The sequence below is a fragment of the Rhopilema esculentum genome, chromosome 21, assembly GCF_057945365.1.
Source record: "Rhopilema esculentum isolate cy_ngs chromosome 21, ASM5794536v1, whole genome shotgun sequence".
NCBI classification, from domain to species: Eukaryota; Metazoa; Cnidaria; class Scyphozoa; order Rhizostomeae; family Rhizostomatidae; genus Rhopilema; species Rhopilema esculentum.
The window spans coordinates 5,184,218-5,211,010 of NC_142835.1; the positions used below are offsets into that span (position 1 = coordinate 5,184,218).

Sequence of the window (26,793 nt, forward strand, 5' to 3'; positions counted from 1 at the left end):
TGGATTGCTGATGGAGGAAGGTCAACTGCGGTCTGCCGGATAATGTAAAACGAATCGGTTGAAAAAGCCGATTGTCTCCCTACTGAGAACTTTCAGTGTAAACAAAAGGTTGTTATAATAGGAGATTAGTAGTTGTCATGCAACCTTTGGTATTCCCATAAAGGCTGTTGTTGTACGCTCTCTATTAAAAACATGGTTGAGGCGGAGAGAGGTCGGGCAAACCGAAGAAGAATTATGGATATTAAATTTAGTTTTAGAAGGAAAAAGAAGATTCGATTGGATGGTTCTGATACTGGTAATAATGTGCAACAATCGAACGATATTGGCCAAAGCTCGTCGTCACGACAAAGTTTCGGTGTATTACCTCGCATTGGGAGGGAAGAAGCACCAAGGAGTATTTTTTCACGGTTGTTGCTATTCAGGCGCAAAAAGGGCAAGGCGCAAAGTGCTTGCAATTCAAGCCCTACCGCACAGGATAAAGTTACAAATACGTATTTCGTCTCTAAAGATGAAAATAATCAAGCTTCGTCACATAACGAGGAAATTGTTTACAATGATGGAAGTGACCAAATTTACAATCAACTGGCCTATCACAAAACCACCTCTTTATCAAGTCCTAACTTAGTTTGTTTGAAAAGGCTTTCAATAGACAGTCTTCGGGAAACAGAAACACTTGGTGTCCACAACAAACACGGTTCATTTCGTCGATCTAGAGCTTCTTTGGTTTTCCCAGTCTCTGAGGTGCAAAATTCGTTCATGAAATTTGATTGTTTAGAACAGTCTTCTTCAAAGAGAGACATACTGCAAGCAACTGATTTGGACCTAGATGTAGTTTGCCATTCTAATGATATCTTATCGAGCAGCGTTCCATCAGCAAAAAGTGTTGAGTCAAGGCAATACATTAAGTTGAGAGAGAATACTAAAACTGTCGAGTCCTTTGTGAGAACAAACGATGGTCGTTCACCCCATCCTGGAAAGAGAAATCTGAATCGATTGCATACATTTTCATCTCCTAACGTGTTTAAAGAGAATCCAAGTCTTCCTCTGGCCTATGATGGACACTGTTTCTCAACTGTATGCAATTTTCAAGATCTGGACAATCAAATTCATGGCATCCACGAACGTTCTTCAAGCAATATTAATGTTAATTCAAGACAGAAATATGTTTATAGTCGAGATGTAACCAAAAAATCTAGTTTTGCTCAAACCAAGGATAGAAAAGATATCAACCCTGAAAACAAAAGACTTGGAAGATTCGTTAGCTGCCCATATATGCTAGAGGTAGATCGGTCACAGACTGAAGTTGCTCCAAACATCCCATTTCATGATCAACGTACAGTACCTTACTCTTCTCACAGACGACCTTATTCTGTTCATGAAAGCGTCTCATCATTAGATTTTCTTGAAGATAGTCAAAGGCGAGGAAGTGAGGCACAGAATGATAATGGTAATGGTGATGATGACAGTGACCAGGACTCTGCTCCAGAGGACCAATTAAGCTTGCCTTCAAAGGTGCTGTTCTTCAATTTGTTTCATTTGGTTTAAAGACAAGGCTATAAAACGTGTATATGTGTAGCCACACTTAATTGACTTCAATATGTTGTAGCTAGATATTTTGCACCCACGCCTGACTAAAATTACCATTTGTATAAGTATATGCTCAAAGCTTATATATCCAAAATCATAAACGTTTTCAAAACTGGTTAAAGAGAGGTTGCATGGAAGACTGACACACTTCCCTTTAATTCAATCTTTCTTGTGTATTGTAAAATATATTGCAACTGGATTTACGTGCTTCCAGTAAGCTTAGTTACTCTAGAAAATATTTCTTCTAAGCATAAATGTGTCAAAAATGTGTGCTGTCAAGTTTTCCAGTCTAAGGGATAGGAAGGTAATCAGGCTTGACATTGATAAATAGGGAAGATTTTTGGATAACTAAAGAAAAAGGGATGCAAAATAATGCCATTTTAAATGAAATCAACATTTTACTTTTGAAGTGATTAATTAGATAGGAAATCTCAGGCTGTGAGAGACAGAAAACTAAATTACAATGGGTTGGAAAAAGAATACTTTTGATTGGTTTTTTGGAAAGTATGAAATAGAACCCATTTATATTTAACCACTGAATATTTGTGTAAGCTAAAACTTTTACCTATTTATGATCAATGTTACCAGTCTGCATAGTCTAATAGAATTTTAACTTGCATCCAGGACCTGCCGTTGGCTTTTGGTGAAGCATTGTGGGACTACACTGGTGAAAAAAAGTCTGAATTGAGTTTCAGAGCAGAGGAGACTATTGCAGTGTATTTCATGAGCAAGAAACGTTGGTGGTGGGGCACTGCTGGGAATGGCAAAGGGTGGTTTCCAGCTTCAAATGTTAGAGTAAGTAACCATAGCCTATCTTTGCTATGAAAATTGTTAAAAACAGAAAATGCCATGCAAAATGTAGTGTAGTTTTTTCCACTGATTTGTTATATTTTGAGATTAGAATGTTTGGTGGGGTCCATTTCTTTTGCACCCAGAAAGGTAATTGGTGATTTTTTATCACTAAGCAAGTATAGTGCTATGTTTGGTAACAGAATAAAGTGAAGCAATTCACAACTTTGATTATAAGATTAAAGAGGTAACAATTAAGGTGATTTACGTCATTATCTCTTGTAGTTAAGGATTGATCAAGAATCTTCAGTACTTGAACCAAAGGCTAATCATAACACAATATCAGTCTTGGGAATACAAGCAACCATGCGAAGCAAAGGTGAAGTGAGATCAAAATGTATCAATGAGCTCTTAACTACAGAAAAAGATTATGTGAAAACACTCAAAGATGTAACTGAGGTAATTTTCATTGTTTTTCAGCCTTCTAACTAGCAGAAAAATATAGTGTATGTGTGTCATTTCTTTTAAGTATGAAAAGTTTTGTCTCTTTGCTCTTAGCAAAAATAGCCTGTGATGGCTATTTGCAGGTAGCTTCCTTGTTGTGTGATTCAATGCTCATATAAAGTTTTGGTCAGGGGCAGACACTTGATCGAATATTGGGGGGGGGGAAGCCTATTGTTTTAATAAGATGACGTCACATTTCCCATTGTTTTAGAACAAAAGACCATTGTCCTCTAAAGTATTGGGGGGCGGTCGCCCCCCTCGCCCCCCCCCCCAAGTGTCCGCCACTGGTTTTGGTGATTGGAACTTGTCAGGCCTTCCAGATGCAAATTGTATCCAAAGACCTTTTCAAACAGATCTTGTAAAAATGTATCAAAATGATTTACTGCTAGACTGCTCTTGTAGAAACATAGCCATTGCATTTTAGTTTGGGGTGAGGTAGAAACAAATAGTTTTGTATTTGACTTGATTTGGTATACATTTTGTTTGAGTAGAAGTTACTTTTTGAATTCTCATCACCAGGGGTGCTGTCCTAAATAATTAGGGAGAGGGGCTGTGCCGTAGGGAGTTTCAAGAAGCCAAACCCAGGACCACACCCATAACCACGTCCCATATACTTGCATTTGGGTTGAAAATTATCTGTTGGTATATGGAATCATCCCCAAAATCTCTCTTTATTTCAACAACGGTGGCTGAGCCCCCCCCCCAAGCCCCCTAAAGATGTTCTTCATCCACTAGCTAAAGTTTTTACTAATGCCAGTTAAGGTTAAAGGGAACGGGTAATGAATTGTCTTTTTATAAAAAAGGGTTGCTTTTCCTTTGATTCTGGTTTCTGACTTTTTTTATGACGAGCTTGGAGTAACTGTAGATGTATCAAGAAAACAGCAGATGCAATGCTTTCAAGCTATGCTGATTTTCCCGTAGGGATACTTGATACAGTCACGCAAGCGTCCAGACCTCTTTAGCCAAGATGACATCGCCATTATTTTCTGCAATATTGAGGATATTCTCAAGCTGCACGAAGAGTTTTTCGAAAAGCTTCGAAGACGAGTTAATAAGAGAGATCTTTTTAAAACTGAGATTGGAGATCTTTTTATCTCGCATGTAAGTGACAACTTTCTTCTGCTTATTTTTCTAGTATTTATTATCCATATGTCACACGAGTGTCAGTTTAGGGCATTTACTGTAAGAACTTTAGCTTTTGTACGACAATCTTCCAAAGACAAGTTGAGATATTGCACCTCTTCGCCTACAAATAATAACGAAATACGGCTATACCGATCCAGTGATGCAAGCACGGTAATAACGAGGGTGTGAGGAAGGGGGTGTCAAACCCCCAATCTTTTAAAAATCCCATGGATTAGTCTAAATTTTAGGAGTAATCGGAAAATCTAAATCACTTTTCCAATGCTTGTTTACGTCAGAGAGTATCATAACACTATTGCTGAGAATATTCTCAATTCAGAAAGGAAGTGATCGAACCGTATAAGGTTCTTTAAGTAAAGGCTTATAAGTTTAGTTAGTGCAATTTTAGTTCAGAATAATAATTGGCTTATTGTCAGTTGGAATAATTGTACCTTCACCCTCCCAAAAAGTATCCACCAATTTATGTCCCAGCAGGGTTGAATTAGAGAGGGCCAACGATCAGGCAGTTTGGTACCCACCTCTCTCTAATCATTGCGCCCCTTTTCGCAAATGTATCTTCGCCTCTTCTCCTCTCAAAAGCCTGCGATTTGCACTTCCGGCGCCATAATTCTCATTGAACACTTTTCAAAAAACAAATGTTTGCATACGAGTCAACTACTGGCGCTCTAAGATCAATCTTATACCTTTGAATCTTTTTCAAATCAGAATTTAAATTAAACGATGGTGCCACTGTGATTCAAATGTATCTTTTGATTAAAATTTCATCGATTATGTTGACAATAGTCATTTTCCTTTCTACTAAACTTAAATTTAAAAAACCTTGGAAGAAAAATTGCATTCAAGTATGTTCAAGTGTCCTTGATGCACTAAATCTCAAAGTAAATGCAATAGTCTGAGATTTGCATTTGTTTGTATTAGCTATTATTTTTAATGTATTCTCGGCGTTTTCAAAGTTCATCGCTTTTAAATGTGTTTTTTAGGGCCTAGTTGTAGTCCAAATAGTTAACGGCGTAGATCTAAACGCAAGGATGTCACAGCCGGGACCACCAGCGGTACATCTCCTTCCATTTATGGAAAGTCCCCCTCTTTGGGAGTTCTCTTTTTAAAACTTTTTGAATCGCGCCCCATTTAGCTACATTATGCCCTTTGTACTTGTGCCCTACCCACTTTGAAGTTTGTCCTATTGCTAAACTCTTAGTGAGGGGGATAATATTTTTTCAATATCATGGTTTTAATTCACGAGTATCAAAAGCGCAACGACATAGTGAATTTAGAGACTTTACCCTGCTGCCTCTTCATCGTTTGTCTTTCTACTTGAAGTTGAATTTATCATACAGCAAAATTTGATATAATGTTATGCAGCTGTGCAGATTTTATTTTGCATAATTATCAAGAAATGCGGTTTCTGTCAAAAGAATAAGACCACATTGTTCATTGATTTCAATGAAGAACCACAGATTTCATAACAGAAACATAATTTAATGATTTTCTTTAACATTAATCGTTTCTTATTAAAAAATTTTAAGATATATATCTTATCTAATTTGCCTTAGAAAAACGATTTCGATCTTTATTCTGAATATTGCAACAATCATCCCAATGCTAATATTCGCTTGCATGGACTTCAGAGAGAGAAAAGATACAAATTGTTTTTTGAGGTAAGCCACCTCTATTCTCCAGTATTCATTTGCTCTGCTATTTGTACATTGACGCCACCTCTCTATCAATATCATAATTTCTTTGTTGCTGCAGAGAGAAACTGATGGGTTGAGATTTGGCCAAGAAGCGATTAGGTTTCAGCAAAAGTATTCATGATTAATAATTACTAGTAAATGTTCTAGTTACTTATTTCGTATTGCTTATTTTTCAAGATTTTCATGTTATTAATTGTCCAGTACGTAACGGATTCACTCTTACAAGCGCTTGTCTGGAAGGAAGGAAAGTTGGGGGGGGGAAGGGGGGTTAATTGGTGCAGGAGAAACTTGGATTTTTAAGCTGATTTGCTCCTTGCAGATCCCAATAGTGCCGTCAGCATTTCGCCGACAGATTGGGTGGCCCCTCTCGATATGACGCACTCTGATTAAATAGAGATTTTTCTTCGACTGGGGTGGTGGGTGTTCCTGGCTCGGCCTTTGGGTGATGTGCTCCATTGAAGAGGCTGTAAATCTTCTTAGAGTAGGCATTTCTCTGGCCGTATTCCTGGGTCCGTCTCTGGATTAACGATTTTATTTATCGCAGTTTGAAAGACTTATGCTTACTTTCTATCTCTATTAAGTCTTGTAGATTGATACAGCAAATGATCCCATTGTCAATTGACGCTTTCCTGCTCACTCCGGTACAAAAGATATGCAAGTACCCTTTGCAACTCAATGTAAGAACTATATGCTATCTATCCTTAATGGTAAATGCATGGAAAAAATGTTTAATTTTTAGCGTATATCATTAGAAAATTCTCTTTTTCCTTGATAATTCATTTAAAATTTTGAACGGCAGCGAAATGACATTGCTCTTATTTTTAGTAGAAAAACGTTCAAGAAATTATTCACTTGTCAGTAGATGCAGCCTAATTATTTGCAAAAGGAAAAATTTCGTACCTTATGCAGCTTCGTTAAGGTGCATAAAACCAAGAGCAGTCGATTTTATTGTTTCTTTTTACAGCCCCTCGTTTCAAATTTAAAGAACCAACAGCAGCAAGTCAAACTCTACCATTTTTAACCTAACGATGAAACCTCCTCTTCAATTTTTTTTTATTTCGACCTTGATTTTAGACAATATGCTTTTGATTTTGTATCTAATTTTCTAAAATGTTTTTTATTGAATTGTCAGAAGGAATTTTGTTCAAATGCTCTCAATATTTGATTTTTTTATTGTTCAAGGAACTACTGAAGCACACCCCCGTAGAACACCCAGACTATGGCCATCTACAGCTAGCAGTGCACGAAATGAAGGAGGTTGCATCTTTAATAAACGAAAGGAAAAAGAAATTTGAAGATTTGAACAGCATTGCTGAGTGGCAGCTGAGTGTTGAAGCTTGGCAGGTTGGCAAAAAATTTTGCTGATATGTCGTATTTTGATTAAAGAATTAGGTTAAGTAGCAATCACTCATAGTCCATCAATTGCAGTTTTAATAAAGCGAAGCTAACAAGAGCAGTATAAAAACCCCCAGTATACATAGGCTGTAACCATCTCCCCAAATTCCGAAGAAAGGCTACCCTAAATTTAATGCGGCTCAGAAGTCTGCCATTATGGATATTTTCTGCAGGCCTTTGTCACATAAAATGACCGGTGCTACTAAATGATTTTTATCCATGCCGTACTAAAACAGTGAATTTTCTGCTTCTGAAAAAACTTTTTTTCTTAAGAAAACGATTTTATTTCCGTAGGGCGATGATGTTCTGGAAGTGAGCTGTGAAAAGGTCAAGACTGGTGTTGTAGAAAGCCTTTTTGGTGGAAAAAGAGAGAATATTTTCCTGAGTTTGTTTGATCATCTTCTTGTTTTATGCAAAGTGGTAAGCGTTTCAGTCTCTTCGCATTGCCATACGACACATGACGTCACTATCAGAAGATGAGGCCCAACCAACAATAGAACTATATTCTTGTTATAATAAGAGATATAGGGCCTAGGGAACAGATAGCGAGTTTTTACAGCACATAAAATCCCGAGCCTGCGAGAAATAGCAAGTTAATTTTTTCTTAAGTTGAACTATGTAAATATTTATTATCAGACGGAGGAGATATCATTTTTTTGAAGGTGAAATGAAGGTTTCGTTCGCATATAAGGTAGTGGTTTGTCGGTCTTGCGCCATCAATTTGTCGTTTAACCTAAGACTTTTCCCAAAATGTATAAAATTTCTTGTTTGGTGAAAGGAAGCTGGTTTTTGAGATGGCATGCAATGGATGGAAAGGGGGTGAAGAATTAATTTGTGAACCTTCCCTTTCGTTATTAGTGCTCCCATTTGAGTGTCGTTTACATCTTCGCATTTTCATTCTAGGATTTATCGAAGAAGCAGCGACAGTTAGTTTATTACAGTAGATTCGACTTATATGATGCTCGGGTGGATGTCGTTGGTGACGTAGCAGGTGACGTCATTGGCTTTATAATGAATTATACATCCATCATAAAAAGCCTTTACTATTTAACCATGCTATTTAACACTAAACTAATTCGATGTATCTAGATCAAAGAGCTCAATTTGTTTTCTTTCTGTATGAATATTTAGTGCGTTGTTGAACTGCATTTTACCCTTTAGTTAAAGCCTTTTGGTTAAAATTTGACAGTTTTATCAACACGTGGATATTCGACCAAATTTGGCTCTCGGGTGGTAATTTGATCCGAAACCACTTTCGCTAGATATATCAATTTATAATCTTCCTTTACTTTTTTCAGGACAAAAGTCATCAAACGTCATCAGAGTGACCAGCCTGGCAGGCAATAACACATTCTGGTTTAGCGCTGGCAGCAAAGTTGAGTTGGATAGTTGGCACGATGCTTTCAAACGAGAAAGGAGAATAGTTGAATCTATGACACAAAGTGGTAATATACGAGGACTCAAATGTTTTCCTGTCAATGTGCAGTTGCTTCACTTTTATCTGGGTGAATTTTAATGGCACATAAAATAACTCTTGCTCCCAGTCTATGCTATTCTTTTTTATATTATCACGCTTGTGAACCATGGGAAATATCGAAATTGTCTGACCAATAAATTGATTTTTCTTTTAACTTCTTTTGCACTATTTCCATTATTTTGCAAATGTAGCTTGCTTCGAACAATCGGTAGTATGTTTATCAGGGCTTAGCTAAAATAATAACCTCCTAACTGCTGAGAATATTCACAATCAGAATTTGAAGATTGATAGAATGCAGGTGAAAAAGTATTTGGGTGCTGGGGGTAGGCATTAAAATAAACAACATTGAAAAATTAGCCTAAAAAATTGATCATATGATGGATGTCCTTGTATCCATGCAAATTTTGAACAAACTATTTTTAAAAAGATATAACCAAGCTCCGAGAAGACGACATTTGCAAAAAGCATAAAAGAAAATTTGTTTCAATCATCAAAACTCACTGTTATGCGAAATATACAACATAGCAATAATTTGTAAGAATTCAAGAATTCTAAAAAGTGTAACAAAGATTCTAGGCATGATGAAAAACTGTTAACATCTATCAAACATGAATTTTAAAAGCATTCCCAAGGGTTCTTACGTGGAAAAACCATTTTAATCTTTACAAGGCACATACATAAGATACATTTGCTTCCGTTTTCGTGTTTTTTCTTCTGAAGAACATGAATGAAACAAAGGTGCTTTTTGCAAAGGGTTTATTTTAAAAAAATTCCTTCAGGACTTTATTCATGAAAAATGTCCTATGACGGCCCGGTCACATGGTCACATGGTCAAATCATGCCTTGATGTATATTATGAAAATAACAGTTATGCCTTAAAATATACCGGTTTGTTGGGCATATCTATCTACCGGTCTTTGTAGCCAGATCATTGTTCTATACATTATTAAAATTGATGAAAACCAAGAAGAGAACCAAACTGCGTGATAAGCAAATTTTTTAGCAAATTGGGAAAGAGTGAAAATTCCAACACTAAAATCATTTATGAGTCTCCTCTCTGCTTATTTTTACTTTACTTGCTATTTTGTTTTACTTAACACTTTTTGTCCTGATTTATTCAAGGAACTACCGTTCCAATGTCTATTCGACGGGCGGCAATGGCTTCAGCAAGGTCTAAAAACAAATTAGGTAAGAAAAACTTTATCTTAAATTTTCAGAGATTTCCTGTTTAATCCCACACCTTTATGAATGCACAAATAATTGTGAATTTCTACATCTCCCTTTCTATTGGGCTAATGATTTTATGGCCCCTTGCTATGATGTTTTGAACAGATTCCTATACCCCCTGACACTGTTTTATAAAAAAGGTTTAATTTTTCTCCCCTGGTACCCAGTGGCGGCGCCAGCTACTGCAGAGTGAGAGTGTAATAGGAGGGTCTCACTGACCACGCCCTCTTTGCCTCGTTTCAGTGCTTTGTACCAGGTTAATTTTCTTTAGGAAATATGGATTACCCCTACCTAGCGTTTTTTAATCCGTTTTTAGAAGAAATATGTAGACAATGTTTTGACAAATGTAGGGGGAGGGGCTAATAACCCCCAAACCACCCTTGGCGTCGACAATGCTGATACCCAGCTTTGCTACGGTGACTCAGTTTTGCTTCCACACATGATATATGCCTGTTGGTAACACATTATTTAATTTAAAATTTTCACATAGTTTCTGTCGTCTTCCATGCTCTAGCACCAATTTTATCAAGGAAACCATGTCACTAAAATTCAAAATTTCTTTGCGATCACTTTAAACAATAATGCTACTTCATTTATTAATTTAAAAAGAACAAAATCCATTTAATCCAGACCTCGCCGTATAAAACCATATTATAAAGATGTGCTTTTGTGGTCAGAGTTATTGTTAAATTCGAGTGTTCTCTTTCAAGACTTCTTTTTCACCCTTATTTAGAAATGACAAAAGGTCACAGGAGGAGAAAATCTCTAACGGATCCATTCCAGGATTTCGGAACAGGTGCAATTAGAAGGAGCCTGAGGCTAAGGCGAACGCAGTCTCTCAGAGATAGAAAATTCTTTAACTGATTAATTCTATTAAAGCTGATAGGTTAGCCCCAAATTTAAAGGTTAACCCCAATGTAATATATTGAAGATAATATTTTATAAATTTGTATTATAGTCTGTATTTAGCGAGCTCTTAGTAAAAAGCAAAACGGCCGTATTTCTGGCATTGTATACATGATTCGCAGTAGTGCTGATTTTTTTATTTTCATGTGAAAACTTTATTTTATTTTCATGGTTTCTATGTAGCAGTTTATAAATTTTAATATTTGATATTTTTATGCGGTATTTTTGTACTTTATAGAAACGTTGAATAAAAGAACAAGCATTCGCAGGGGTAGATTTTTCAAAGATATTTTTATTAGCTTGTAATTTTCTTTAATTTATTTATCTTGGTCCATTATTTTGAATACATCGTATTCCTATCTAAAATGTATAGCTGAACCTCGAGCTCGAAAAAGTTGCTAGAATGAGATCTGTAGACATTCACTTACAGGAATAAATAAAATCCCAATCTCTTAACAAATCCTGACTTCATTTCATTGCACAAGTCATTTTTGCCAATCTATTTCTTGTAGTATCTAAAATATTCCTTAGTTTTTTTTATTTAATTTATAATAGGACAGTGTTGTAATAAATCTTTAAATTATGATCATATTTTCAACCATATGCTATTAGATAATATCCTCGTCCTGATGTATTTTTCACTGAAATGAATGGTTGTGGCAGTGTGTTCATTTAGGAGGATCAAATGTATGGTGGAACCAGTAGAATTATTTAGCTATAATGAATGGCTGCCATGTTGCTCCTTCATATTGTCACAGTGATGTTCTGCTCTGGCTATTAAGAGGTGGCATTGAAAAGCAGAGGTGGAGAAAATGTGTGGAAGACGCGAAACAGCTTCGCAGGAAGCTCAGTTGTCCAGAAGGAAGGATAAGAGGAAGGAAAGAGAAAAGCAGAAAGAGGAAGATAAGAGGAGGAAAGAAAAAGAAGAAAAGAAAAAGAAGGGAAGTGTTGAAAGAAAGAAAAGTAAACATAATTTTAGGACTGGTAGAAAAGAAAAAGAAAAGAAAGTAGTAAGATAAAAGAAGGGGGGGGGGGCAAATTTTTTTCAAAATTGGTGAACCATAAAAATTCCTTAACTTTTTTGGCTGATCTGTGAAGAAACGGAATTTTTGAAGAGCTACAATATCATAATCTTTTAATAACAAACTTTAAACCCACAATGTCTGGCAGAAAGCTGTCAATCGCAAAAACTGTTTCTTAAAAATTCAAGGGAAAGTTTTCATACTTAAAAATCAGTTTTGGAAAAATTAAGGGACAAGGGTCTGTCTAATCCGCAAAAACCTCTTCCACAAACAAACAATTTTAAGGTCCTAAATCGCAAGAAGTTATTCTACAAAAAGTTCTTGCACCAATAATATCTTCTTTAGGGAATGGAGAAATCATACTTGTAAAGAGGAAAGGCCTAAATGGAATAATAATGCAAAAAGGAGTAGCTAAAGGAGGGGGAAACGAGTGTAAAAAGAAGGAAGGGAAATAGTTAAGATTATTTTTCTGTCTTATCAAATTCTAAATTCCATTTGACGCAAAAATCTTACGAAGATTGACCCAGAATGCTAGTTGACTGTGTTATTCTAAAACCATCCCGACTTTCATTTATGGACTAGATTGCGTACGAAAACGTTTTATAAAAACTCTAAAGAAAAAAAAATTTGAATTTGCTATTGGGTAAAACATTAATGATAAATAAAACAGCAAATATTTTGGAAAGTATTCTGAGTATCAGCTCTTTGGAAACTATTTGTGGTAAGAATTGGAAAAAAATGAAGGATGAATTCGAAGTCTCTTCGCAGGAAGGTAAACTTAAACTGTTGAAAAACTAGGACACACTGAAGCAGCCTTTGAACTGAAACTTGAACACTAAACATTGAATTTTTGTTATGAAAATAAATGCTCCTACCATAAGATCCTACTATAAATTTTTACTTAATGTACTATTATACGAGGAAGAAACAGCTACAATTTACAATAGTTCAATATTTGAAGAGGTACCAATTTCTACTAAAAATGTTTACATTTTACCAATTTTAACAAATGATACAAAATGCATTTGGGTTATAATCATTGAAAACGTAATTCAGTTAGAGAAAACCTTGGCTAGTCCTAGCTCGCAGTTCCATTCGCGCCCGAGGCAAGTATTTCCGAGTTAATCAGCACAGCTCGTAAATTAACTAGGCTCTCGAGAATATAAACTACCTAAATGTCAAGGGGTTCTGATTCTCTAAATTTATTAACATCTCGACGACTGGATACCGTGGAACCACGATCGTAAGTCATACCGTATTTATTCGATAATAAGCCGCCCTTGTACATAAGCCACCCTTGTTTATGAGCCGCGGCAAATTGAGTTCATAAAAAATGTGAGCCGCACCCAAAAAGCCATGCATAGATACTTGGTTTGCAATGTCGGATTCATACACTGAGAAAAACCTGATTCTGTACTTGAACCCAAAAAACATTGGACGTTTCAACCAACATCAATATCCTCCAGTATGGGATCATCAATAGCACCCAGAAGTATCTCTTTCTCATCTTCTATATTATCACCCTCGGCTTCAAGGTTGCAGGAATATTGACAAGATCTGGATAAAATAATGTAAGCCACCCACGTTTAAAAACTGTCCTTGATAATAAACGCCAGCCAAACGTGCCAAAAAATATCGAATGAATACGGTAGATTAATTTTTGCATACCTAAGTATCTAAAATATGATGCTATAAACATTTTAATTATTTGCAGAGAATATTGACCTAATTAATGCTTCAAAGAGTTGCGACCGGACTGGACAGTTCCATACTCAGGGTCTTTCATAAACGTTGCATAAAGGTTCTTGAATGACGGCCTATTCACTGGTTCAGCATTCCAGCAACTTAGCATAATCTGATAAATTTTTTCTGGACAGTCCATCGGTTTTGAAAGTCGTTCGCCACGCTCGAGAAACGCAATGACCTGCGGAGAAAGTTTAACAGCTTGCAACAGATTTCATCTCCCGTTTTTTGAAAATTTTTAAGCAAAGCAGTTTGAAATATCAGACATGAAACGTTTAGCAGCTTCAAACGTTGAATAAAACAACGGTTTAGCAGTTTCAAACGTGAAACATCAAATGTTTTGCAGGTTGAATGACAAACATTCAGCAGTTTGAAACGTCAAAATACAAACCTTTGGCAGTTTCAAACGTTTCATGACAAACATTCAGCAGTTTCAAACTTTAATGAAAAAGATTCAGCAGTTTCACACTACAAACGCTTAGCAGCTTCAAACGCTGAATGACACACATTCAGCAGTTTCAAACCACAAATGTTTAGCAGTTACAAACGTTTAATGACAAACTTTTAGCGGTTTCAAACGTTAAATGACAAACATTCAGCAGTTTCAAACTAAAAATGTTTAGCAATTTCAAACGTTTAATGACAAACATTCAGCAGTTTCAAACGCCAAATACTGAACACCAAATGATTCCAAGCATTTATAGCGGTTTTATACAGTTCAAATCTAAAAAATCACTTCATTAATATACAGGTCAGTTTGACAACAGAAATGCTTGTACTAAAAAAGTGTACCTACTCCTCTAAGCTTACCAAAATCGCATTCGAGTTTTTAAGAATACTGCGTGTGGATAATTCTCTTGTGTTTTGCATATTATTCCAACTAAATCTCTAGCAAAAAGTGAACTTGCTTGGAAGCCTTTAGAAGTTACCTCTACCGTGAAAAGACCTCACGATGAAAACAATCGAGGAGGATCTCAAACCTCCTTACTAAGGAAACTATTGGAATATTCACCTGTGCGCCAGCCATATCTCCGTAGGGTAACTCGCCAAAAGTATACATCTCCCACAATGTAACTCCATAGCTCCAAACGTCACTTTTGTGAGAGAATGTCCCATAATTTATGGACTCAGGAGCGTACCTAAAGAAAAGTCAGCCTTCAACAGAAATAGCACTGAGACAACACAAGAAATCATCGACATGAAATCATCGGGCAGGAGAGCAGATACGCAAGACATGAAATGGCAAATGATGCAAATTTAGATGTATTTTCCTGTTGCATTATATAAAGACTTTACTCGCCCAACTGTTAGAAATATACAACACCATCATATATCAAATATTGATTTTTTTCCTGATAAATCTTACGACTAAGATTAACCTTCGTCTAATCGATCTAAATCGATTCTTACAAAATCAAATTTATTCTCAGTATCAGCAATAGGTTGTCTCAAAGAATTACCATTTAACTGGCCACCTGCCACCTTGTTTCGCTTGGTAGTAGTCACTACCGGCACCAACCGCTCTCGACAAGCCAAAGTCGCTTATTTTAACCTATACGAGATAAAGGAACAACGAAATGTCAATTTCAAATTGGCACACCGACCTAAAATGTCAGCGGCGGTTTTAGGGGCTGTGGGGTCCGAGGCCAGAAACACCTGCGAGGCCCTTTGTCCTATAATTTTTTCTCTTAGCTGCAGGCGACCTATCTGACTACCATTAGGGGAGTCTTGGGTCAAGGCCCCCTGGACCCCCCCCCCCTTAAAACCACCCTTGTACAATGAATGACACAGGCGTTTCTCATTATAAAAAAATTAGGCCCTATCAAGACAAAATCTAATACGTCAAATCATTCTTGTGAACAAGGGCTAAAACAAGGAATTTGCCATGCTAAATATGAAACAAATCATATACAGTGATCAGCAAGATTTCCAATACGTAATACATAGAATTGGCAATCAATTGAAATGCTATAAGCTCAGAGTGTGCCTAGGAGTTGCAATGCTCTTCACGAGCAGCTGTTACAATAAGCCGAAAAGAGAAACACGAGAGTTGATGCGCGTAACGTTAGTATATTTTGCGGATTGTTCTTTATATAGTATATGATAACTCGAAAAAAGAGGATCTACGCCTTATTGAATGCTCTGAAAATGGCACAACCTTACCCGAGGAAAAAGCCATAATAAAAAGTCATTCTGTAAAACGTTGAAGTGATCTACTAGGAATGCCATATTGCTGATAAGAGCGAAGTACCTGGTCTTTGGTCCCTAAAAGAATATTTCTCGTCGCAAGATCTCTGTGAACAAATCTCCTCTCTTCCAGATACGTCATTCCCCAAGCAATTTGGCCCGCCCAGACTTTTAAGTTCTTTTGTGAAATCTCAGACTGGTGATCAATCAGGTAATCAAGCAATGCCCCCATAGACACAAGCTCTTGAACCTAAAACAGTGATTAAAAATTATGACTAAATGACTAGAGGTATTTCTAAGCTCAGGAAGGCTTGACCTTGAAAAACATTAACAATGCATCCAGCCAATTGGTAACAGATAAATATCTATGAAATGATATAAAGTATTTCAATCTAGCTTCAGTTCCATGTTTTAATAAAGCAATGAGTATACTGCCTTGCTATATTAAGTCTATTATGTGGAAGAGGCAGTTTGGAATTGGTGGAAAATTTGTAGATGATTTAACAAAGCGACCAAAACGGTGTTGCTTCTAAGCATGTCAGTGTACTTTTAACGATGTTGCTTCATGAGAGTTTTGCACTACGCAATGATACTGAAAGAACGAGCACAATGTTGACTGTAAGTAAAATAACAAAAACTGTTTACAACTCTTGAGAGGGTTAAACTATGTCACAAATTTTTTCCATAAAATCACAAAATCCAAACATTCAACTGTTTCGTCTTAGCTCAATCGACACATTTAGACTGGTTATTAGAAATCTTGCGAAACAGATTGTTTCCATTTTAGATCAACAAGAGCTATGTTGTTTAAATGTTGAAAATTTTATCAAAAAGTCCACAAATACCAATATCATCGGTGGTCCAAGGCAGACTCCCAAAAGCCTTACAATACAAGGGTGATTCAAGTTGGACATAACTCTTGCTTCTCTGAGAAACTCCTATAGAAGAGATGAATTACATTAATTAAGTTAATGAATAAATTTATGTGCATAAAATTCGCATGTCTAATCGACGAAGAAATCTTGCATCAGTTGAAATAACAGAAACTCTCTTGGCTTTTTCGATACGATACTTACAAAATATCACCGAATAATGCGCTGACCAAAAGACAACTACAATCTCCATACTTTGTGGAATTTTATCAAAGTAAATGTTTGACAGTTTGTTCTACTGGTAACAGACCCTAACTTTTCTGTAGAATTCACTACCAAGGAATAAACAGACTCTTTGAATGAAACTTTTTAAAAGAATAACTTCCTCCTACTTAATGAATTCTTTCAATAAAATTTTCAAAATCAATTACATAAACTCAACTATAGCTATTGCATCATTCACACCACCAATTACCTCATTATTTCAGCTTTTCCTTCCCATATGGAGCTCCGCAACTTTAGAAAACAATACGAAGCAGAGCAAATAATGTCTCTCTCCTTGTAATAAGGAGATTTTTCTGCTATTTGTGACTTTCAAGTCAAAAACCCTTAAAAGTGGTTAGATAATCCCTGGTACCAACATTCAGAGGAGCTTTAATCGTAATACGACAAATTGCAGATATCTATGGTCAATGCGGTACACAGCAACTTAGCGAAATTAGGCCCTTGCCTAGAAAGTTGGTCTCTTTGATATGAGTAGGATGAGTATTTGGCTTATATCAAGAGGCCTATGTATCTAAATCAATCAAATCAGTTATTAGAGCTTGTCCAGAATGCTTGGACGAAGAAAAGTACTTTTGGATGCTACGTTTCTGTGCTATCTTCAAATTGAAAAATAACATACTCATGTAAAAGACGACTTTCGGGAATGAAGTGGGGATGGGTCAGTGGTCAAGTCGCAGACAACGAACTGCCAGGATCCCACCTTCACTCAGAGTGAAGAGAGTCACCATCTCGTATTAATTCCAGGCATAGGAATCAAGAGATGGGGCCAAATCAAGAGGACACAGCAATGACACAGCTAGACAAGGATAGTTTCTCAGTGTCCCAAAACATTCTTCAGGTGCTAAGTAGTACCAAATATAAAAAATACACTGATTTGGTGAACTAATTGTTAGGATGCAACTGTTAATTACGAAGTTAGTATTTTACTGTTCAAAAATAAAAGGGCTTCAATCGGTGGGACCAAGTAACAGACAGTAAATACAATGCATTCAAGAATTTTACCTGCTCTCCTTGTGTTAACTTATCTTCGTGTAGTGTCTTCAACGCCACAGAGACCTGGAAATTTAAAACAGATGATAATCATCGTTAACGCCTTAGCTCAGTGTATAAGACCCAAGAACGAGTTACTTTCAAAGTTTAAAAACTTACTGAAAGGAAGAAAACAAAAAATTGAAAGTAGTGAAAGTTGTGATATTTCAAACAATTGAAGGAAATAAGAGGCAAAGAAAAATACCCGTTCGCCGTTGGGGTTTATCCAGACTCCCATTAACACGGAGCCGAATTCACCTTGCCCAAGCTCTTTTCCCAATTCTAATGAATCCCGTGTGATTATTGTCTGTTGCTTTGTCTCATCTGACCCTGAAGCAGGCAACAAAAAAACACAACTTGAGTTATCAGGATTATAGGTGTAAAGGTTAGTTATAATGTGAAAAACAGCTATTCTTTCCCCGAGTCAATAACCTGTTTGCCGATCAGACTGTTACCACGCAGATCACACTACTCTATAATGGCTCCGTGGTTAGGGTCGCTGACTACAGATCCAAGGGTCCGTGGATCGAGTCCCTGACATGACCAAACTTTCTCTCAGAGTGAGGAGAGTCGCTAGCTCTCTGTTATTCCAGGCGAGGGGAAGGACCAGGACACTGCTCGATAAGCATAGCTTTTCAGTGTCCAAAAACTACCTTCGTAAAGTAGGTAGCAAAGAATACAACATATGCAATACAATTCCAGTTTATTAAGTGGAAATTTCAGTACAATCAAGATGCAACTCATAAACCAACACAAAATTATCAAGCTCAAAAGGGGAAATATTCTAGACTTTAAGTAGAGCTTAAGAATTACCACTTTAAATTTTGTATTTAACGTCGTAATTACATTTTACTTTGCTTAAAGGATACCAGCGTAGGTTTGGGCAGTAATGCAAGACTGATCGATCTATAAACTTTTTTAGATTACTGAAAAAGCTTGGAGGGGCCTTTTTTTTCTTTTCCGTCCTAGAGGGGGGCTAAAAATAGAGAAGGCTTATTAGAGAGGGGGCTTTTTCATAGTTCAATGTAAAAAATGTTATAAAAATGCCCTTATTCATTTTTTGTCACGAAAATGTCATACAAATGTTCTCAAAAAATTTTGCTAGCTGCTTCGATTTTTTTTTAAAATCAATCAATTATAATGTCCTCATCTTCCTCAGAGTCACCAGGATCAATTGATAACCATAAGGACACCTTCTAAACAAATTCCGACTGGTTTCTAAGGCGCACAAGGATATCTTTACATCGGCCGTATTTAATCCACACGATCTTATCGGCATCACACCCATCAAGAGACCACCCAATGCCCTCTGTTTGAAATCGGGGGCTAATGAGGGGGGCTTCATAGAGAGGGGGCTTTATAGCGAGCGGGCATGAGAGAGAGGAGGGCTTAATAGAGCTTTTACGGTATGTAATGATTCTTAAGATGTTACTACTTTAAGAATTCTTTTCAGAGTTAGGTGATTACTAACGACCAGTTACACATATCTCCAAAATCAACAGGCGTGAATTTTGGAGTCTTGGCTTCAATACCTTTTGTTCTGTTTGGAACAGCTGGTGCATCGTTCTTCCAACTTGAAGCTCTATTGAAATCGCCAGCATTGTCATCCTCTACCTTCATAACATGAAAAGAAAGGCACCTGATCACTGAATCTAGCAGATTTGAAACAATTCTCCCTTTTTCATAAAAAGCTAAATTATAAAACTCAGTTACAATTGGCGCCAGATTATTGATTATCTTGAGAATTTCCTTAAAGAGCAAGTAACAAAATCACTAAGTGATGTTTGCCTGAAAAAAATATATTTAATAGTGGAGAATGAGATGCAAAGAGTTAGACTAACGAGTAGTACTTTAACGAGTAGTAGATTAACGAGAGCGTTGTAGGCGTTGAAAACTGAAGTTTGAGCACAGAAAATTTCCTTTGCAGTCTAGTGTCATGATAATCTGTAGTGTAGTTAGAACTAATTTTGATTCATCTTTCTTTAAAATGAAAAAATCAAACACTATTCACTGCAGATTCTACAAATCACATCTATTGCTGAAAGGCAAGTAAATATCATTACATGGAGATTTTGTCAAGCAAGGCTTATTTCTCTTAGAAACGTCGAATTAACAGCAGTAAGCGGAGAAACACAGAATTTCATATTTGAGAAATTACTGGCAATCACATACATGTTTTAAATTTGCTCTTGGCATGGGCAGCGGCTTGCTTCCAACAGGCGGTTTTGGAGAGGCTCTTGGAGCTGCCGAATTCCACGGACCAGAACGCGAAGGAGGGGCTTGAGCAGGACGTGTTTCTGTGCTCGGTGGAACTGCTTCGCGAAGGAGCACTGGCAAGCCATCCATATGCGTCGAATAGTGGTCCACTGCGTGTGGTAAAGTTTCGAACAAAGGGCCATCGTCTATGTAATACCAACGATCGGCCTAAGAAACAAAGAAAATTACTACCATGAAGGTTGAATATTTTCTTGGCCACGAAAAATAGGTTAGGCCATCAGTTACAAAAAAAGACTGTCAATTCGTAATACGACAAATAATTAAACCTCCAATAGCACGAGAAAGCTTTCATTTAATGACAAAAGCACTAGACGATTGAGAAAGTAATCAGAAATAGCCCATATTAATTTTGACAAAAATAAACACCTGATAAGATGTTTTTCCTATGACACAAGCATTAATATTTTGCATATTAACAGATTAATAAATAAAAGGCTAGTCCTATAAAGTTGATATTTTCTGTTCAAGTCTTAACAAGATCTTAATTGGTTTAATGCTTCTAGTTAAAAACGAAAAATTAAACATTGACAGTTTGATGTAGAGGTACCCTAGATCGCATTTAATAGATTTTTCTAAAAACAAGGTCAATGACAGATGTGAATCAAATACTTCATATGCATACTTATGTATTACTTGTAGATATAAAATTACCATAATAGCGTACTATGTTTCCCATAATATGCTATGTTTGAGTTATATAATATGCTAAAAGTGAAATATCGCAAATATCGTAGATAAAATATGGAAATCTAGACATTTGCGGCAGCAAACACGTTTTTGAGTAGTTAGAGAGTATACATAGTGAATTTTCAGTATATCTTGCTTAATCATGTATCTCTTGCTCAAGATGCCTTTTATTTTTTCCCGAGACAAAAAATCAATTTTAGAGATATAACTTTTAAGCTGTAGCAAACTGGGGGATTGCAGAGCCCCCCGCAATTTCTGCCACTCTATTTCTGTATAAACAGCAACACTGACACGAGAGTACAGAGTTTAATTGCCTCAGGATGCAATGCTTGGTTGCTCTTGAAACAAACTCTGATTATTGCCTACCCTGCTTTTGATTTGGAAATGATATGCTTTACCCCCAACAGCCATCGAGAGAACATAATATCCATGGCATTTGATACTGCTGCGAATCAGAAACAACCCATCTTCCATGCCATACTTTCTCAGCATAGCAACTGCTCCCTATAATAATGAGACACAAACAAATGCGGGTAGAAGTTTTTTAAATCTTAAAACTTAGAACTCTATCAAACTTATACATATAAACAAGAAAGATATGTGTAGCACTGACTCATTCTATCTGTATGAATAGGAAATGGTCACGACAACAAATACAGATGAATTCAGTAGCAGGAAGAGATATCAAGGATGCTATCACCATCTGCTGCAGATTTGCAATGTCATTATAAAATACGATCTTTGTAGTATGATATCACGTTCATCTCTCTCGTCTCTTACATAAACCTCTCACAATTGGTCTGGGGAAATTCAAGTGGGACCCTCACTTCTTAGGAGAAAAAAAAGCAATCCAAAATTTCCATTGGAATAAGATGGATACAATATGACTTTCTGTATGTCAAGCATGAAACTTTTTTGTATACATTCCAATATGGTTACATGACAAGTTACTAAAATACCATTAAATACATACTAATTTACATACCCTACAAAGATGATACCCCAGGGAGCCTTAACTATGACTACCTCAGAGCCATGACATAGAGGGATAAAATACACACATACGTAATCCCAAATACTTAAAGATACAAGGGGGTGGGTTAGTCTATGAGAAGCAAACTGTTAACGGAGCATTAAGTATCAAAAAGAAACTTAATTATGAGACTTAAAATTTGGTTCGTTAACTTCCAAGGGAAAATTTTTATTGACACTGCTAGAACAGCTGAATACTACACTGATTCAAGTTTTTCCATCAAATAATTTTCAGAACAAGCATCTCTTTGAGGTATATGATAGATCATCACTGTAGTTTAGAGGGGATCTTCCGTGTGATTTAAACAACTTATTTAACATACTTTTAGACACTAGACAGATATTTTGACATAAACTTCAACATTCCAATTGCTTGAGTATTATGCCTAAGTACTTTTGCTGGACGACTGATGCTAAGGGTGTTTTCTTTAAAAGGATCACATGATGGTTTATTTCCTAACATTACCTTGAAAATATTAATGCAACAGCTTGTTTTTGAGGATCCGGGTTTAATGATATTCTCCAATTATGTGCCCATTATGTTATAAGATCCAAGTCATGGTTTAAGTCGGTAGGATAAGGTCACAGGCAAATCACTGGGAATTTCACTACTAGAATCTAAGGTTGAGCATTGAAACATGACACTCAGAGTTGCAAGCACTTTATGACAACCCGGTAAGAAGTAATTTTTATTGTAAAAAATGTATTTATATCAACCAGGCCTTGTGAGGTGCTTGACAAAATGAGCACTTTCAGCTTTCTAGGCGCTCGATTGAGAATCATCAAATATCATCAAAACAAAATTTGGTTTCTCGCATTTAATTTTTAGGGATCAATAACATTCTAGGTGCTCAATCAATCAAGATCCTAGAACTTTCTAGGTGCGTGTGGAGGTGCAGGTTGAGCTTGAGTGCCTTTCCTTGCAAGGCCTGTTATCAACATAAACTACATTGGTTGGCAATAGGACATTACTCACCACTCTATCTAGATTCTGATGCAGCCATTGACTAGGAGTTGTCCTTGGTGGTGGCATAGGAAAGTTGTCTAAACAGACATATATGTTGATTAAAAACTGTCATTTTGTATCTGGCAAACAAGACTTGATACAATACCATTGTTTTGATACACATCAATGAATAACATGCTCTAGAGTTAATAGGTGATATGTCAAAAAACCAACAAAAAACATAAAACTTAAAACATCATCAGACGTAAAACTTAAAAAAGGCCAAAATTCCAACAGGCAAATTCAGATTATCTTTTACACATGGATCTAAGGAGGTTTTTGCATTAATCCTTGAATTAGGAAAAACCAATGTTCAAAAGTTGCAAAGAACTTTTCTTTAGGTTATAAGATGAAGCAAGTTTGGCCCATAGATACAAATACTGTATTTCAATAGTCAAAATAATTTTTTCACAATAACAGCCCAATTTGCAATTCAATCTTTAAAATCAATTGAAGTATTAGTGTTTGCATACCTGACCAAGGTGGACCTTGCAATCTATTTTTAGAATTATAATATTTGAAGAACAGCTTCATAAAAAACATGGTCATATCTGGTCCGATTAGGTGACAGTATGCAGGACCAGGGGTCCCATCCTAATGCTGACAATTGTCAAGAATCTACTTCAAAGTATTGCTTTCAGAGATACATACTACTGGGGCACACCTTTTTGTATTATTCATAGCACTACACCCCATACAGCAAAAATTAAAGCACTTAATGGAAATCTGGTATTTTGGTACACCCTAAATAGAAGGATTTTAGGATATTGGGTATGAGACAAAATTAGATCTTAAAATAAATCAAGAAAATAACAAAATTTCTTGGAGTCAATGCATGGATTTAAAGATCTTTCTTGGCCATCTAGATAAGAATCTCAAAATGAATTTCCTATAAATGTCAAACACACCTCACACTATAAATTGATGATCAAGGAAGTTAAAAAGTACTAGTTAATCTTTCATAAAACAATGCTTACATAAAATAAAACAAGTCAATATAACAAATTTATAACTTGAATAGGGGCTAATTTCAAACAATGAATTACAAAACTGGAACTCATACCTAAAAATTCCACAATTTCAAGTCTATTATATCTCAATGCAAGGTCTCTTGGTGTGTCTCCCTCCATTGTTCGTGGATTCATGGACGCATGATGTGATAAAAGAAGGTGACAGCAGTCAATGTTCCCTCTTAATGCTGCCTCATGTAATGGCACCCATCCATTTGATTGAGATCTTTCCTGTACATCTGCTCTACCTTGAGTGATAAGTAACCTAGCTGCCTCAACATGGCCTGCAGCACATGCTTCCTAACAACAAAAATACAAACAATCACTACACATTGCATGTTGAACAAACAAAACCACTGAACCTCTGTAATTGAGCTAAGTGACCAGAATACAGGTTCTAAAAACCATACTTGGGTAGCCATCAAAATAAACAAAATGAACAAAAGAGTATGAAGGCAATAAAAAAACTAGTGTTGTAAAATTACTATTCTACTGTGTAATTTTAGAGAAAAACAGGTTTTAAAATTTTTTGCTACTTCATAGTGATAGCACAAAATTCTACTAAATATGCAGGGACAAAAATTATATAGCTTTTAGGCAGTGGCGGACACTTGGGGGGGCGAGGGGGGGCGATCGCCCCCCCAATACTTTAGAGAACAATGGTCTTTTGTTCTAAAACAATGGGAAATGTGACGTCATCTTATTAAAAACAATAGGCTTGCCCCCCCAATATTTGACCAAGTGTCCGCCCCTGCTTTTAGGGTGACAGGACAAGCCTAGTCAATTTCTTTGCGATAATGGATAGAAAGGTCGAGTTTGCAAATTTTTCACTGTATTCATGGTTCGATGTTGATCGTCATGGAGCGCAGAAGAAAAAGCATATATAGATGTGGTTGTTGTTTAGCGATGATGTCATTTTATGGGCAAAATTTTTCTTGCCCCGAATTCCTCCAAATAAGCCAATCACAGGCTGCGTTTCGCAATGCTCGAGGTCGAAAATTAGCTTGTGCGCATGTCGGCAAGGGGCAAAAAAAACTTTGCCCGTAAAATGACATCATCGCTCAAGGCACTAGCGGGCCAGAAGCGAGGCTAAGGACGAGACGGGATAGCAAGGAGCTTTTTCTAGAAGAGATACAAACTTATATAATTAACCACAGTAAGACTATCTATAAAATTAAATATGAATATCATAGATTTCCTTTGAATCTTTTTGAGGAGACATTGCCCCAGATGCCCATTAGCAAGAGCCGCCACTGATAAATTGCCATCACTGCCATTGCTATTATGCTTAACATAAATTTTGGCATTTGATGATGTTGATCTAATCTTAGCACCTGCATGAAGACCAGAGTGAAACTAACTGCATATTTTAGAAATATATTTGGCACAGTGCATGGCCTGCCAAAGATTTGGTAAGAAATCTTATCAAGCAGAATGCTCTGGAGCATGTGTTAAAAAGCATGGCATAAAACTGGCATCACATCTTAAAAGCAACAGGCCATAGCCTTTATATGCGTCATTGTTAATGTGATACTTCAAACAACAAAACTGCTTAAAATATTTTTCAACTTTGCACCAAACTTGAGCACTTGAAAAAATATCTCAAACAAAATTCTTCAGTTAAGATAAACAATCACATTAAAGCTGTCTTGAAGAGTTTATAAGTGCCCTATCAGCTGCAAGTTCGTCTTTGATTGAAGCAATGAAAGATACAGAGCTCTGATCGCATCCAATTGCCCCGTTAGCTACTTTTCGTGACACATGAGAAGACCTGCAAGGCAAACAAAAAATCATTAAAAAAAACTTCACATTGGTCACATGTTTTAATTGTACCTGTAATGGAGTTGTTCCGGTGCTACTTGAAGCGCTAACATCTGCGGCATAATTTAACAACAGGAGAATAATATCCTGGTAGCCTTTGCAACTTGCAATATGCAATGGCGTCCTTCCTTCTTCGTCTCTCGAGTTAACTTCTTGATAAGTAGACATCTCTGACAGTAATTTAGTAACAGCAGAAGCATTTCCATTCAGACAGGCTACATGCAATGGAGTGTCAATTCCATATTTTAAAGCTTGAAGAGGTGGTAAAGACCCTCTTGAAAAAGTTGTTAATCTACAAGGCAACCCGTCTGATTTGACTTGGTAATGTAAAATTAAGGTATCTAACCCATGAAAAATGGGCCCATCATCGATGGAAAACCGATTATCTCCTGTACAATGGACTTGGAAGTGCAGTACTTGATTGTGTGCAAGGATTGATATGACATAGTCCCCAGGGGCACTAGAACAGTCTCGAACCAGGAAGCAGCCATCGCGGTAGTTGCTTCTTGCATGTGACAGCAGAATATGGGTGGCTGCATCCCTTGTTATTCTTCCGTGATACCAATACAAAGTTTCAGTAGATGCTCTCATTTTGTTAGACTCACAGTATTTCTCCCTTCGCTTTTTTGATCATTTGCGTCTTTCTCCCTGTCCTTCTTCCTGGCCTACTGCAAACACGACATAGATAGGAAGAGTAGCCTCTTCTGCGCTACGAGAAATGCAAGATGGCTACAGAGCTACTTCCGTGTTTATAAACTGCTTGCAAAGGGGCCAATTGGCAATAGCCCCCTTTAAATTGAAACTTCTTTGAAGTTAAGTACCTACATTCATAACTGTGGAAAGGAAGCACGACCAGAACTGTATTTAGTGGAATAAACTTTGTGGTTCTTGCAAGTCTTCGTGTTCCCAAAACTTAAAATACAGTATATATGCATAAAGGGACTTAAAGGTATTTTGGGCCAGGTGGGTAAAGTTGCAATTGCTACACTAAGGTAGAAAGCAAATTCACAAGTCCAGCAGGTGTAGTCAGATGTGTAGAGTTGGAGGATTCAGAGGGGCTGCAAGATTCTCCTTTCCTCTTTTTGTTATTTTTTGTTATT

At 36.6% G+C, this 26,793-nt stretch overlaps 2 protein-coding genes across 2 annotated transcripts; one reads left to right on the forward strand and one right to left on the reverse strand.

Annotated features, from left to right (window-relative positions):
• Nucleotides 1-140: 140 nt before the first annotated feature.
• LOC148957609 (uncharacterized) lies at nucleotides 141-13,081 on the forward strand. The gene is made up of 12 exons (XM_089114945.1): nucleotides 141-1,512; nucleotides 2,212-2,382; nucleotides 2,662-2,835; nucleotides 3,802-3,981; nucleotides 5,577-5,681; nucleotides 6,299-6,394; nucleotides 6,900-7,061; nucleotides 7,407-7,532; nucleotides 8,016-8,103; nucleotides 8,411-8,557; nucleotides 9,712-9,777; nucleotides 10,550-13,081. Exons 1-12 carry the CDS (start codon nucleotides 193-195, stop codon nucleotides 10,678-10,680), a joined length of 2,766 nt encoding a protein of 921 aa, XP_088971071.1. The 5' UTR covers nucleotides 141-192; the 3' UTR covers nucleotides 10,681-13,081.
• A 137-nt stretch (nucleotides 13,082-13,218) lies between these two features.
• Nucleotides 13,219-26,401, reverse strand: LOC148957610 (tyrosine-protein kinase HTK16-like). Its single transcript, XM_089114946.1, has 13 exons — nucleotides 25,706-26,401; nucleotides 23,926-24,172; nucleotides 22,833-22,900; nucleotides 21,191-21,328; nucleotides 20,033-20,284; nucleotides 19,393-19,474; nucleotides 18,066-18,190; nucleotides 17,834-17,887; nucleotides 16,520-16,612; nucleotides 15,739-15,924; nucleotides 14,948-15,039; nucleotides 14,500-14,626; nucleotides 13,219-13,668 (listed from the first exon to the last, which is right to left on the reverse strand). The coding sequence occupies exons 1-13, from the start codon at nucleotides 26,282-26,284 to the stop codon at nucleotides 13,474-13,476; spliced, it is 2,238 nt and encodes a 745-aa protein (XP_088971072.1). The 5' UTR covers nucleotides 26,285-26,401; the 3' UTR covers nucleotides 13,219-13,473.
• Nucleotides 26,402-26,793: the final 392 nt, after the last annotated feature.

Coding starts and splice junctions, on each gene's coding strand:
- LOC148957609 (XM_089114945.1), top strand. CDS start 193: ATGGTTGAGGCGGAGAGAGGTCGGGCAAACCGAAGAAGAATTATGGAT. Junction 2,383..2,661: donor TTCCAGCTTCAAATGTTAGA/GTAAGTAACCAT, acceptor TATCTCTTGTAG/TTAAGGATTGATCAAGAATC. Junction 7,062..7,406: donor TGAGTGTTGAAGCTTGGCAG/GTTGGCAAAAAA, acceptor TTATTTCCGTAG/GGCGATGATGTTCTGGAAGT.
- LOC148957610 (XM_089114946.1), bottom strand. CDS start 26,284: ATGAGAGCATCTACTGAAACTTTGTATTGGTATCACGGAAGAATAACA. Junction 17,888..18,065: donor TAAACCCCAACGGCGAACGG/GTATTTTTCTTT, acceptor TTAAATTTCCAG/GTCTCTGTGGCGTTGAAGAC. Junction 16,613..17,833: donor AGTTAACACAAGGAGAGCAG/GTAAAATTCTTG, acceptor TCTCTTCTATAG/GAGTTTCTCAGAGAAGCAAG.